The following is a 15,152-nucleotide window of genomic DNA, read 5'->3' as shown; positions in this document are numbered from 1 at the left end:
GGAGGGCCAAAACATGTCTTGTGAAAATTAAATGGCACTAAAAAACTAGCCACCAGAGGGTGCTAGAACTGCACAAATGGAAATCAACTTGACTTTTTAACAGATTTTTAATATCGTGATATGACGATGACGATATATTGTGGCAGTTTTAATATCGTGATATCACGATATTGCCGGTATCATTACATCCCTAATAAAGACCAGCAAGACTCACAACACAAGTCCTCAATTATTATGAAAATACGGTTGCATGCGTGCGCCACTTTATTTTGTCCTGATCTTGCAACTGATGTTGTGTTTGTTTAGTTTTTGCAGTCCTTGATGACTGCTCAACGGAAGTCACTGCATGCCCAATGTAGACTTAAAAAACAAAAAAAACAACTACAAACCACCAAGTGTACATGAACAAAGTGACCCTGGCAGAGAAACAATTAATCTTACAGCAAAAAAGACAAATCTGGAAGCGTCCGCAAACCATCTGGCGGCCAAAACGACGGTGCCGCCGTCCAAGATTGTGGCAATGCCACTGGGGCTCGAATGTAATAATAATCAAGTTGAATGGAGCAGGCCATGCAAGAATCAGCTGTTGAATGGAGAACAGGCTTGCAATCATAATATCCAACAAATTGCTGGCCGTATTAGACCCAGTAGTGCAGGCTGCGTCGACTCTGAAGGTCAATCTTGTAAAATGAGTTTGAGTTTGTTTTAAGAGTTTAAACTATTCATCCAGGTATAGACAATTGCAGTCATTTTTAGCTGTGTCCCTATCCGGCACGAGTAGCAGCTATGGGATTACCGTCGGCAATACTGGCGGCCCTACTGGGAAATCCGACAACGGCAGTCAAGTATGCTGGACTGAAATGGAATGCAAATGGCTAGCAGCGAAATGGTCTTGTTTTTCGTTAAACTACCACATGCGGTCGGCCGGGCTCATTTTCTTATATTCCCACAATGCTCCTCTTTTCGCCTGTACTCGCACACACACGCATCCGCGCACACATAACTCGCATCCGCATTGTGGCAAACAGCCTCCCATAAATCTCCCTCACACAAAAATCTCATCTGGGGAAAATGCAAGTCTCCTATTAAAAGAGGAAGCAATGTCAGATGAATATCATATGAATTTGCCCTATGAATAAAATTCCTGAGCCCTAGGTGATTATTACCTTGGGTTTATCAGGAAACTGCCATATTACTCAATTTTATATCTTACGAGAGCCAACGACTAGATGCCATTCTTGGGCGTGCAGGAATGGCGAGACGAGGGGGAGAGAGAGAGAGAGAGAGAGAGAGAGAGAGATGAAGTCCGGCTATAAACCGAAAAACTTCCCCGAGAGTGCAGGTGGCTGCAGCGGAACGTAAATAATCCATGTGTGTTTACGTCTAATTTGTGCACACTAGCTCCCGGGCATATCGATATTCATCCAAGGAAGAGGAAAACATTGAATTCCACGCACATGACAACGTACGGTACATCTTCCTGTCTTGAGGCGCAGCAGAGTGGGGGGAGTGAAGGTGAACGCAGGCACATCTGCTGGCGCTAAAGACAACTGGATTCATAATACAATACATAGGCAGTCAGTCACTCTCTCCAGCTGGGATTGAAAGCAAATTTTGCGCCAACATATGGGCGCAACTTGACATTTCCTCTGCGTGTGTATTCTGGCTGACTCCCTTTGCAAATGTCAGCACACACGGACCCGTGCTAAACGTGTTAACGGGCGCATGAAAGAAAATGCTTTCACTTGGTTGCCACCAACAACTGACATGAAGTCAATGCCTTCAAAACTTTAGCTGTACTATTTTTTTAAACAAAAAACAAAACAAAACAAAATTTACATGCTGTATACTACTACTATTCTGTGTGTGTGCATATATATATATATATATATATATATATATACCGTAATATTTTGACATTAATGCATTTTATTATCTGAATGTCATTTGCAAACATTGATTAAATGCACGTGAGCAATTGCATGCATGCGTGTATTGCTCAAAACATAACAGCATCATATCAATCGGGTGCAATTCAGCAATTATTAATTAATTAAACGCAAATTACTTTTGTCCCGTCGGGGTGTTTTTTAAAGCGAAATTTACCACCAAGCACACCAACTGGAGCCGTGCATTGACCTAATCACTGACGTGCGCAGCCTTCAATGTAACCATCCGCGGTTACGTTCAAGGCTCAAGTGCGGTCCAAAAGAAATAGTGCAATTAATATGCGTTAATACGTGATTAATGCGACATTTTTCTGTGATTAATTAATCTATTAACGCTTTAACTTTGACAGCCCTATATATATATATATATATATATATATATATATATATATATATATATATATGTATGTATAAATAATTGATAAAAAGTTGCTAAATTAAGAGTTTTTAAATTGCTGTTTTAATGGCCAGTGTGCTGCCTGACAAACATTTCACTGATAGCTCATTTATCGCTGCAACAGTCGCATCCCTGCTGCATTGTTGCATCTCCCTCCTACAAAAGCCTGCCCGATGAATATTCATCAGCAGGTTAGCAATGAGCTACAGGTTAATAAGCGGTGGGAAATGGCTCGTTACACGCCTGAAGCAGAAGAACTTGTACGTATGTACGCAGCACGTGCGGGGCCTCAATACGCTCAAGCAGCTATCTGTCGAGTTATTTCATGCACCAGCCTTTTTTTGGTATATTTCGTCAGAACATCAAACAGATGTCTATGCTATCTGCGCCATATCAGACGATCAGAAAGCTCTTTTACGTCCCATCAGCAGAATGACAACCTCGGGGGAACATTTGCCTCTGGAAAAATAACTTGGCTTGTAACAGAGGTTATGATTGTCTTTCTTTATGGTGCCCGTCGTCCTAATTGCATTCCGCTCTTGCTTAAACTGGTGCTAAACGGATCTTCTCTGACATGTTGTGCAAGTACCCGAGCATGGATTCCTTCAATATCTATTTTTAGCTGCAAATCTACCGAGGGGCTCGCTTGTCTAGATGGGAAAGAAACAGCGGGATCAGATTTTCTCTTAAAAGCAAATCATAAAAGGGCCCATAACTGCCAGGGATATTGACTGGTCGAGGAACCTGCTTTTCTGAAGCTCAACAAGAATGGGCACTTTTATGACTTGGTCCTAATCCTTATTTTTATTGCACCGTAAGTTAAAAAATGTCCGCGCGGCTACTCCGCCATCCCAGTAATGTGCATTAATATCTGCCCCCTGTCTGGCGCCCGCTTTCATCCTGACTCACAGACGCCACCGAAGTGAGGGCTCGCCAGGCTTAAGGCGTGCCGATGCCAAGCAAGAGCGGAAACAAGCTGGAAACACAGATGGAGCTGTCTTGTATTGTAGCGCACATGGATTTTTGCTAGCTTAACGCACACGAGGGAACTGGTGGGCTTAATGCAAAATGGAAAAAAAAAAAAAAAAAGAAAAGAAGCACAATAAGGATCTCAAACAAGCAGACGGTTGCTTCAGTTTATATATCAGGATTCTTATGCCCATTATTTCTCTTGTTGGCAATTGCGGGATTATGTGATCAAGTAAAAACGTGATTATGGTCTTCTAAGATATTTTGGACCGATTACTTTTATTTCACAGTTTGGCCATCAAACATATTCTCGAGGGATGCAATCAAAGGGCTATTTTGGTACCTTTCTGCCTCCACGAGGACCACGGCGCAGGTTGGAGGGCTTCCAGGGAATGGGCGGGCTTGTGTTAATGGTGGAAAGGTGGCGGTGGTGGGTGGTGTCTGGCTGCCTGTCAAGGGGGTCGTCAATGCTCTCCATAGTGCAACAATGTGGAGGGAGAGTCCTGTCGCGTCATAGAGCCTGGGGGAGGGAAAAAAGGGCAGACGTACGGATGAGGACCTGTCGTTTTTGCTCCATCTGGACTTGAACACGCTCACGCCTTCGCCGCCACCACTTTCGCTTTCTTGCTCGCTAATGAAATACACTATAGACGTGTGGGAGTCCAACTTGGAAGGCGAAATGTTGATAAAATAACAACATGTAATGTAATCAGCATTGTGTTGTTGTTTCTCTGTAGCAGTGTCGCTGTATTATTAGACTGGCTTATCAAAGTGTCACATTTAACCACCTTCAAAGCTTTGGCTAACCGAGGAGAAAAATGGTTATGGGAGTTATTGTGCTCGGGAAAAAAAGGAGGGAATTAAAAAACTAACTCAAAAGAGACCAGAACATTTATTTGCTTTACATTCAATTGTACAGTGGGAAGTCAGTCTTTGTTTTCGTCTACCGGTTTGGGGGAGTCGAGGCACACGATTCACCAATTTTAGGACTTGGGATAAGCACAAACTTTTGCCTCCACTTGACTTTGACTTGGACTCATGAAGCTTGACATAGACTGGAACTGCATGAACATAAAGTCTTGCCGATTAATATTCGAGAATCTGCATTTCCAAGATAAGCTATGCTAGCTTCACAGTTTAAGCTAATAATTGGTCAAACATTAAATTAAGCTTCATGTCGGTCACATGTTTGATCCAGAAGATGACAAAGTGATAGACAATTGACAATTCTGAACATCCGGGCATTTCTGATATTTCCGCAAAGCAATGCTTCAATCGTAGTGTATTGTTGTATTGCTTTTGCCTGTGACTAGCGAACATATTGTTGTACCAGCTCAGTGGTCTAGTGGTAGAGTGTCCACCCTGAGACTGGGAGGTCGTGGGTTCAATCCCCCGGCGGGGTCATACCGAAGACTATAAAAGTGGGACCCAATTGCCTCCCTGCTTGACACTCAGCATTAAGGGTTGGAATTGGGGGGGGGGTTAGATCACAAAAAAATGGTTCCCGAGCGTGGCCCCTGCTGCTACTCCCTGCTCACCTCTCCTCCAGGGGATGGGACAAATGCGGCGAACAAATTTCACCCCACTTCGGTGGCTGTGACAATCAGTGGTAATTAATTAAAGTGTGAAAAAACATTTTTATTACATTTGCAAACCAAAATAAACCTCACAAATCAAATGACAACGATCCAAAGTCCAATGATTTTCAATGAGTGGAGACTGAGCTCGTGTCGTTTCACCGAGGAAAAACGATGCATTCAACGAAGGAAATTGTTTTTATCCTCACTCGAATTGTGTCAATTCCGACCTCAAAGAAGACATATGTTGATGTGACACACCGTGATTTGGAATGACTGCGGCAACCAGAACAACAAAAAAACTTTTTGGAATGTTGGGCTTTTTTTCGTGTGGCGGTGTGGGTGGCCAGACCGTAACAACTTGGCCATGGCCACCCCTGGCGACCGTGCAGCCCCGTTGCTGTACCATCTCTCTTATTCATGCTGAAGTTTTGGACATGATTTTCCTTGATACACAATCTGTTATACTTCCAAATCGTTCAGATTTTGAGTGTCCAATGTGATTTAGATTGTAATTCAAGACAGCTCACATATATTTTAATGTAGTAAGTACAAGTCTCTCAGCTTTGTCCTCTCTAATTACTCTCACATTTTGTGACATCAGGAGAAGCAATAAATAAAGAAATGAATACTATGTGTGTAACAACGAACATCACGGTTCATGGCCTTGTGTTCATCTGCAGCCATCTGCTAGTTAAAGACAGCTGCTTGCAGCTCCAGCACGAGCCATCAATCACTTCCTACTTTATGAAATCAATTATCTGTTTTTGCCCAATTTAGATGGCTGAATCACACCATTATTGGCAATTTGGCTTGGAAACTTTAGCTCTTTGCACTGTTTCACTAGCCAGCGGAGACTTAAGCAATGCTGCCCACTTAGTACATCAATCCAAACGCTTCCTCTCTGAAGAACATGAGACAGCACTTTTTTATTCTTGGTGCATCTCCCTCTTGCCCCTCGCTAACACTCTAATGTCTTCCCCGAGTCCCCCAAATGGGAGGGTGAGGTGTGCTGACTTGGCTCCCTCTAAAAGTAAGCTTGAAACAGAATGAATGGTTAGCAACAAGGGGGTCTTCGTCTTCCCATATCTCTGCATGTCTGGGATGGCCAAGCAGCTGCCTTCTTAGTGGCGATTCTATTCAATGTACTGTTTGGATGTGCCTGGAATACCCAGAGGGATCAATTACCGAAGCTGGTACCAACCCAGAACCTACGCTGAAGGGGAGCGTGGGGAGATCCCATCAGGATTGTCTTCAACTTGTTCCACAGGGAGACTACGATGCAGATGATGGAGAAAGGGCTCGCTAGGCCGCTACCGTCAGTGTGATTGCATAATATCCTCAAAGCCGGCAGCCGGCCACGATAAACAACCTTTTGTAAGGAGACCAAGATGAAAACGTGCATTTTCTATGCTACTTACGCAGAGTCGCAGGGGATTGGAGTCAGCGGTATTTACGTGGATGCTAACATATTTTGTGCAGAAACAGCCAACACTGTGGACACATGATTATCTTGTGCTCGAGTTTGAAAGAGCTATTGAGCACTGTTCCCGTCACCTGAGAGGTGAAGCATCTGTGATTACAGTAGTAATCATGCCTCCCCTGAGGTTGTTGCTCACAGTTTAAATACCCCGGTCACCTAATAGAAGACTCCAAGTCACTTCACACCTTTGGTGAACAAGGCAGTGATTTTGTTCGACGCACAAGTGACCTTACCGTAAACCACGCCCGCATGACCTAGTAAACCAAACAAGACGCAAGATGTCATGTCTGCGCCAGCATGTGAGTCTAGCCCCGGACAAACAAAGCAATCCAGCTCCCGGTGTTGAAATGCGTGGTTAGCCAAAGGCAAGAAAAAAAGTCAATAAAAATGGTTAAACGCTGTAATCATGAGTTGTGTAAGAGTGATAACCGTTACCCCGATCAACTAACGGGCGTCCTGCTGTAATCACGGCTTGTGTAAGAGAGAGAGAGCAGTTATTCCGACCACTAGAAGGAGGTGTCCGGTTTATTCCCTTTCCTAAACCCTCAAACAACTATGAAAAATGCCTGCGCTGGATCAAACTTTTTCTGCACTAAGGTAATGTTCTCCACTGTTGTTTTTAGCTAAAGGCTAACGATAGCTCTGGCTAGCTAACCGTCCACGTGTTTGTTGACTTACTACTTAATAGCATAAATGCCATCAAAACATTGAAACTATGAGGTCATATGAATTAATTCTTACCCTGCTTAAACAAGAACAATGTCCAAAAACTTCGGTTTTGCTGACAATCTGTCGAAGTGAGTGAGGCGACTGACTTTTTATGACCTCTGCAAGCAGCAGATAGCGATGTGTATTTTCTTTTATTTTGGGTCAAAATTGCATGGTGAGCGAGTGAAGATACCCTTAACTAAAAAATTTAAAGCGCCCTCTGCTTGCTTCGAAGAGAAATATTGGCGTCCTGAAAATACCTGCCTGAGAAATCACAAGGAAGATTTGACAACTTTGCCATTACTATGAATGCACTTCAGCTCATCTCGACCGGTAAATGTCGGAGGGCGCTGCTCGTCGCATTTTGTGGGCGGGGAGGTGAGTGCCATGATAAGATCAATTGGCAGCACTCAACAATGCTTAGTAGAATTCAAATTGGGTATTTGAACAGACTTGCCACTACTACTTCCGACCATGTTTTCATCGATCCATCCATTTTCTATGCCGCTTGTTTTCATTACCCCGGGTTTTCACTGGATGCGGTTGCGGTGCGGTTGCGGTGCGGTGCGTCTTGACTGCGTGCTCCGGACGGGTCAATTTTTTTGTCAATCCACACCGGCTCCGCACAGCTGCGGTCCGGCAGCTCCGTCGCCGCCCACTTCCCAACGTGTCTCGCGGGACCGCGCGCGCGCGATCATGTGGCATTTCACAACGACAAACATACAGAAAGTCTGCTCAACAGAGAAGCAGAAAGATATGAGATTCCATGCAGCATCCTTTTTTTGGTTGTCCTTGTAAAGTATATTAATAACGAGAGTCGGGTCAGTGCGGGTCCACTCTTTATTTCTGTCTTCCGGGTCCGGCTGCCGCTCAGTACGGCAAGCGAGACGGGCACAACAAGCAATCGCGAACATCAAACTCACAATACATTACAGTCCTTATAAAAAGGATGTGCCGTGTCATATATTATTTTGTGGTTTTCCACCTCCAATATAAACCTCTCCTCGTCCATGTTCGCTGGTGTCTAAACCGTGAATGAGCACATGGCCCGGCGACGCCCACGTCACGTTTTGCTGAAAAACTTGCGAAATAGGAGCTGGCGAGTATTTTATTCTGAAAGGTAACCGGAAATTTATTTTGAAACTGCCTCGGTCTTCCTGTCCCGCTCGATGTGTTTTGTGCTAGCTTGCCATTTGCCGGAGGCCTACCGCTGCGGCGTCCGGCAAAAATAGAAAATAGGCTATCCTTGCGGAAGGCTTGCGGCACGCCGCAGGCCTTCCGCAGTCGACACGCAACGCACCCGCAAGCGGTGTAAACTGCACCATTCGAATGAATGGAATCTAATTGCTTGCGTCGCCGGACCGCACTGCAACCGCACCGCAACCGCATCCAGTGAAAACCCGGGGTTAGTGTTGCAAGTAAGCTGGAGAGGACCCCACCCAGATAGCAAAAGATGTTTATTCAACGTTGAATTAGGGTTAAAATGGATGATTTTTGGTTACGGTTGAAGATTGATTGGTCAATCAACATTGATTCAACAGCATTATGTTAACATTGAAGTTTGTGTTTAAAAGATAACATTGAATCAACGTTGTATTTTGGTTGAATTAAAACGTTTGAAAGGTCAATGTTTAATTAACGTTGAATCTATGTTTGCCCTTCTTGTTTTTTTTTTCCCTTCAGCTGAGAAATTGACTAGGAGAGGGGGAGGGGAAGTATTTTGGGGACAGGTTGGTGGGTGGGGGGTGTTAGAGTCTTTAAACATTTATAATAAATATAAAACATAAAGCTAACTACTTTGCGGATTTCATTTATTGCGGGTATTTTTTGGTACCTAACCCCAGCGGAAAACGAGGGAACACTGTATTTGCAAAACTTGTAAATTATTTGAATGTACTCGAAACACCTGGCATTTCCACCAAATAAACTGTACACGTTAGAGTTTCTAGTTTGTGCATTTCAGCCCAGTCATCAAAAATATGTGCCCACATCCGGCATAAGTCCGGCACAGGTGGCATTCAGTCGACACTGGCATAAGGCATGTGGGCCGAACATGGCCCAGGAGCAGCAAAGGTGGCACTGGCTTGACTCTGGCAAACAGGATGTGGGCCAGTTGCTGTGTGACGCATCTGGCCCAGCTATCAATTTACAACTCTGGGCCACATATGTATAGCCAGTCTTGTCCCACTCTTAAATGCAGTTTCAGATTTATTTATTTTTTCTACACACATTTTTTTACACATACTTATTTGCATAACAGATGTTAAGAAGAATTTTAATACATCATCACACAGACATTTCAATATGTTTCTGGTCAAACAATCAAAGTTTGTGTGTGAATTCTGTGAACGAACTTTCATGAAGCTTCCAGAGAGAAGTTCTTCGAACGTGCGTTCACCATTTCTTTGTAGCGATTCAAGGGTAAGTATTTAATTTTCCTATGTTTTACATTTGATATTTTATGGCTTCATATTGACACAACTACTGAATTGACTTCACAGACATTGGTGTGTGCGTGCGTGCGTGTGTGGTTATCTAAATTTTCCCGTTAATAGTTTCAATGCCATAATATTTAGTTAGGTGCACTCACTGGCTGATCAGAGAAAATCTCATTTTATCTGACCAGTTTTGTTTCAACCTGCAACGCATAAACTTTAAGTCTAACAATTCTAAAATAAAAACAACTATGAATATTCATATGAAAGAGATAATTATTTACATTTAGTGGAAATCTGATTCAGAGGTAAAGCTTTTAGGGGGCAATATTGTAATGAAGCTATTTTATTGAGACGCAACTCTGCGAGTATAATCATATAAAAAGGTACCAAATTATCACTAGCACCAAATATTACATTGTTCTGGGATAATATTCAGCTTGTATTGTAAAATATGCAGAGCTTGAATTATGTATTTTTTATAGTGCTGTGTGATATGTACATTGTGTGCATAATATTATATTAAAAAAATACAAAAGAGGAATGACTTATGCGTTACACACATTTCCCAGGTTATGTTTTAAAAATCTATTATATATCTCATACAATTTTAATTTCATCGAGTTGATTTAAATATCTACTGTACTTTCTAACGTTATTGGATCGCTGTTCCACAGTACGCCACTAGATGGCGGGACATGCTACTAACCAGACTGACACACACAGTCATACACAGCGTAGAAGAAGAAGAATTTCAAATTGCCGACAGCCGTGCTAAGAGCGGGAATCCAAACGTCGACGTTCTGTGTTTCAGGTCGGTAAAAGTTACGTTAAATAAAACAAATATGTATCACCATGTCCATTGTCAGTTGGGTCGCTAAGCATATTGGTCTTTAGAGGTGGTTTTAGTGAAGAAATTGTTTCGAATGATCCTAAACGTTGAAGCTAAGTTGCTAATTCCGACGGCCTCTTAACAATGAGAGTTACTACAAGCCTATCTGTGTGCTATGTTGCTGATATGCTAGTAAGCTAACGAACTACACTGAAGCGCTACAGGAGCGTTTACATGAAGAATGTATCTTTTTTCAGTCGTTTTTAACAGGCTGGTTTAACAGTTGAAGATAGAACTTTGAATAGCGTTTTCTTTTAGGTTTAGTTTTTAAAGTAAATTAAGTCCACTTGTATAGTAATGTAAGGTTTATCTGTAATTTGTTTAACTTCTGTATATAACTTAATTCATCACGAAATCTAGTCGAATCATGCTTCAGGATATTTATTTGTTGAGGGAAGTAAAAGTATTTTTTTAGTAATTACTAATTATTGAGCCTATAATGAACACATTTTTTTCACACTGTAATAAAACAAAGGTGTAAATGTTGTACTTTGTTGCTTTTAATATCATTTGTTGTCTGTTGATGTACAGGTTACTTGTGCTGTTTTGACGAGTCACATGGCGTACAGGTGGTGCCAGCGTCTTCGAAACCAGATGGCTAATTAGTAATTTACTACTTATTCAAACTAAGAAGGCATGTTGTACCTTGGCCAGAGCTTGGTGAACCTCTTTGGTAAGTAAACAAGTGAACAAACACTCAAAATATTCATTTCTAAGAATCTGAAGAAAGCTTAGGTGAACTACCTTTCACCACATCCAAATGTTGAAATTAGTGACAGAGAATATAACTTGGCACAGGTTTAATGGGGAAGGAGAACATGCAGAGGTCTGTCTTACCTATAAGGAGGAAGAGGGCAAAGTGCAAATTTTTTTAAGGTAATGTTGGTATGTTTTCAGAATTCATAATATAAGATAACATAATAATTAATAGAATATCGGTTGTGCTCAGGTTTCAGGCTCTGAGTGTTTCTTCAAAATGTTCTGTCCACAAAATCCATTCTGAGGAGTAGCGCAAGACAGGTAAATGATTCTGCGCACTGTACTACATGATTGTGATGATATTATTGCGGTAACACATTGCTGACTTGTACAGTAAGTTTGAAACTTACATGCTGTGTTGTTGATATTGTTTAGGTGCACAACTCACTTTTTCAAGACTACAAACACAATTACAGCTCTACAACAGGTACCTAGACCCATTGTTAATTTAAGTTGTGAGTAATAATAACTACTATGATTATGAAAGAACACAATCACATTGTGAAAAAAAATGTTGAACAGGGTCTTCTGTTTGTTTCAGGCAACCCTTTTTGCGGTGCTTGGGGACCAACCGGAAGAAAGGGAAATACTGTATTCGTAGTTGGTAAGTTTTTCAAAGGTCACTGTTGTAGAACCAAATCATCATAAATCTTAGCACACTTTTTTATTTTATTTTAATTTTTTTTACCAATTTGTAAGGCATAATTATGGAGGACCAAAACTGCCAAAATTCAAAATAAATAAATGACTAAATAAATAAATAAATAAATTACTAAAAGTGAAAGTAAAAACGGATGAAAAATATACAATTCAAAAATGAAATACAAATGTATTATTTTTATTTTCAGTTTTAGTTATTTAGTTAGTCATCTGGGGGGTGGAGAGGGGGTGATGTATATGAATATTGCAAAATTTAGTAAAGGTTATGTAATTTACTTAAAAGTAAAATCTTCAGGCATCGGGAGAATTCTATCAACAAAAGTTGAGTGCAAAAATTAAATTAATAATAATAATAATGTCGTCTCTCATAGATTAATCACCTGGCTGTCGTTGAAGGCACCAATTCGGACAACCTAATCAGACGGATGGCAACTGTGATGACAAATGCCCTGGGCTGTTAAATGAATACAACTGGGCAGGGAAGCAAGACAAGTGTTGCATTGGCAAGAAGGCATTCAAGGAGACAGTGATGCAAGACTGTATGTTTGGTGAGTTATCGCCTATGTAAACTACTTATTACAAGACAGAGTTGTTTTTGAGCAGAATGTTCTGAGCTGCTTTCTTTTGTTGTGTAAAATCACTCCACCTGGGGTATGGAGTCAGAATCCTTCCAATACCCGAAACCTCGTAATAAGGGTTTGACTCTCCGAAAACATTTTTGTATAACTGAAAAATTGTTTTGAATTGTCCAAAAATATTTTTGAATGACTGAAAATTCCCAGAAAAAGCTTTTAAAAAAAAAAACACTAAGAAAAGACACATTTTAAAAGTGCGGCTCCACATAGACATTATTTATCTATTAATTAGAGAATGGTCAATTCCGAAATCAATGAAAAAAAAAAAAAAACATCATTGATACTTCACAAAAACAGCAATTAGTATATGTATCTTTGTCTTTTCATTAATATATTGCAGTCAAGATGGACTCCATCAGGCCAGGGCTCTACACTAACTTTTCCACTACTAGCACTGGTGCGAGTAACATTTTTGGTTGCTCGCACAGCACAGGATTTAGTCGCACCATTATTTGTGGAGGTGCAGCATGACCTGGCTTAGGCATACGCAACTCGATATATTTGCAAAATATTTTATTGGAACACGAGGTTTGCCTGCAACAGCAGTGGCTATCAAAACAAGTCAATCATTTCTAATAAATTATGTCAACATTATTTTCTTTAGCTCAGTAAAAATCAGTATTTTTTTTTTTCTTCACCGCTACTCCCCTTACCTTTTCATCTTTATGCTGTCCTCGCTCCGAAGCTTCTAAATTTCACCAGCTAGACAGCGAGTTAACGACGTTCCAAATAACCAGACTTCATTTTCCTTTTGTGCTATTAATTTGAACAATGGCCTCTGACCATTACCCTCTTTAAGTCGTAGTAAAACTAGAAAATAAAATAAACAATGTACCTAACTATACATGACACACTTTCATGCTAGTAGCTAGTTACATTGCACATTCAACATTCTGTAATTGTCCTAATTAACTCATTCACTCCCAAAAACGTATACGTTTTTTAGGTTTTTGTTTGCTAGAGTTTTTGTATGAAGGCTTTGATGCAGTTTCTGACCTGAAGTGGAAGCTTAAAGCGATAGTAGTTATTACAAAAAAAAAAAAGTGTGCTTCATCTGTTTCATGAATGAAACTTTTTTTTGTAATAACTACCATCGCTTTAAGCTTCCACTTCAGGTCAGAAACTGCATCAAAGCCTTCATACAAAAACTCTAGCAAACAAAAACCTAAAAAACGTATAAATACGTCTTTGGGAGTGAATGAGTTAACTAAAATAAATCTACAGTGGTTTTTATATTGACATCGCATGTATTTACCAACATTGTCAAATTCAACAAAAAAGTGTTACTTAATACTTACTGATAGTTACTGTAACAACAGAACAGCTTTTTTTCTAAAACAATAAATTGTATTGGATACTAACTCTCTTCTCTTTTGTAATCTTGTCTTTCAGTTGCTGCTCGACAGCTTGACCGTACACTGACTCAGCAGGACTTTGGTGTTACTGTCAAGCATTGGCTGCGTTTTGCTCATGAGCGTAACGGTGGCATCCCAAGCAATGCTAGTGCCTTGGACGCAAGTGCGAACGCAAGTCAAATTTAGTGTGTCTTTTTATGGACTGACGTACAGTCAAAGTGAAATGGTTACCGCTTTATACACTGATGTTCCTACAGTTCATTTCATGTTTATTTCATTCCTTTGTCAAGAAAAAGAATAATACAATAAAAACAAACATTATTTGAGGCAGAAGCCAAACGGGTGTTATTTTCTTTGCCTCCATTCTCCCCAGAATTCAGTTACAAAGTACTGTGTTTTGATTTCTAATAAATGTTTGAATATTAAACATATTTTCTGTCCTAAGATTTTCATACATATGGGGAAGTATGGTTAAGGAAATCAACAAGCTAATAATACATCCAAGTAAGTTGTAAGACATCTGCAGAAACACTAGGTGAAAAACATACGGTAACTTTTTTTTTTCTAGTGGACTAACCCAATATTTTTTGTTAGTTTAAAAAAGTAGTTCTATATTAATGTGCATGATAATAGTAATAATAATAATGTACATTTAGATGTAAATTCCAATGTAAATGATGATTAACTTAAAACATTTATTCCTCACATTAATTCACTATAAAAATGCATGTAGGTTCTGATTTAGATGATAGTTGAAACGACATTGATATTGTGTGATATATGGTTACAAAGCAAACGTTGACTCAACATTTTATCAACCTTGCACTTTCTGTATAATTTAAATGTTAGAATTCAATGTAAAATCAACCAAAGATACATGTAGATTCTGATTTAGATGATGGTTGAAACGACATTGATATTGTGTGATTTATGGTTGAAAAGCAAACGTTGACTCAACATTTTATCAACCCTGCGCTTTCTGTTTAATTTAAACGTTAGAATTCAATGTAAAATCAACCAAAGATGCATTTAGATTCTCATTTAGATTATGGTTGAAACGACATTGATATTGAGTGATATATGGTTGGAAAGCAAACGTTGACTCAACATTTTATCAACCTTGCGCTTTCTGTATAATTTAAACTTTAGATCTCAACGTAGATTCAACACTTAAGCCGAACTATATTTCAACGTTGATTCAACCACATTTTGCTATCTGGGCAGTACACCCTGATTGGTCAATGGTCACAACTACTGTAGGCACTAGGCAACCAAACACTCACACAATGATAATTTTTCCACACATTCGAATCCCGGACTTCATAACTGTGAC

General features: G+C 40.2%; 1 protein-coding gene and 1 long non-coding RNA gene across 4 annotated transcripts in view; one reads left to right on the top strand and one right to left on the bottom strand.

The window, feature by feature from the left end:
- The window catches only part of tafa5a (TAFA chemokine like family member 5a), a 164,070-nt gene that overhangs the window by 1,087 nt on the left and 147,831 nt on the right, over positions 1–15,152 (bottom strand). For 2 of the 3 annotated variants that reach the window (XM_077501171.1, XM_077501173.1), the window contains exon 4: positions 3,659–3,835. The exons of the other annotated variant lie outside the window; for it this stretch is intronic. In XM_077501171.1, coding sequence (XP_077357297.1) covers positions 3,827–3,835 — 9 coding nt within the window. In that variant the 3' untranslated portion in view covers positions 3,659–3,826. The remainder of the gene's footprint in view (positions 1–3,658; positions 3,836–15,152) is intronic. 3 annotated transcript variants of the gene reach the window in all.
- Positions 8,823–15,027, top strand: LOC144004106 (uncharacterized). Its single transcript, XR_013279206.1, has 8 exons — positions 8,823–10,332; positions 10,942–11,083; positions 11,209–11,286; positions 11,360–11,430; positions 11,545–11,596; positions 11,711–11,773; positions 12,201–12,377; positions 13,857–15,027. It is a non-coding gene; the product is annotated as an uncharacterized LOC144004106 (long non-coding RNA).

Source organism: Festucalex cinctus, chromosome 16 (genome assembly GCF_051991245.1).
Source record: "Festucalex cinctus isolate MCC-2025b chromosome 16, RoL_Fcin_1.0, whole genome shotgun sequence".
In the NCBI taxonomy this organism is placed as follows: domain Eukaryota; kingdom Metazoa; phylum Chordata; class Actinopteri; order Syngnathiformes; family Syngnathidae; genus Festucalex; species Festucalex cinctus.
Note: the sequence above shows the minus strand (reverse complement) of the source record. Positions and strands in the feature narration are given on the sequence as shown.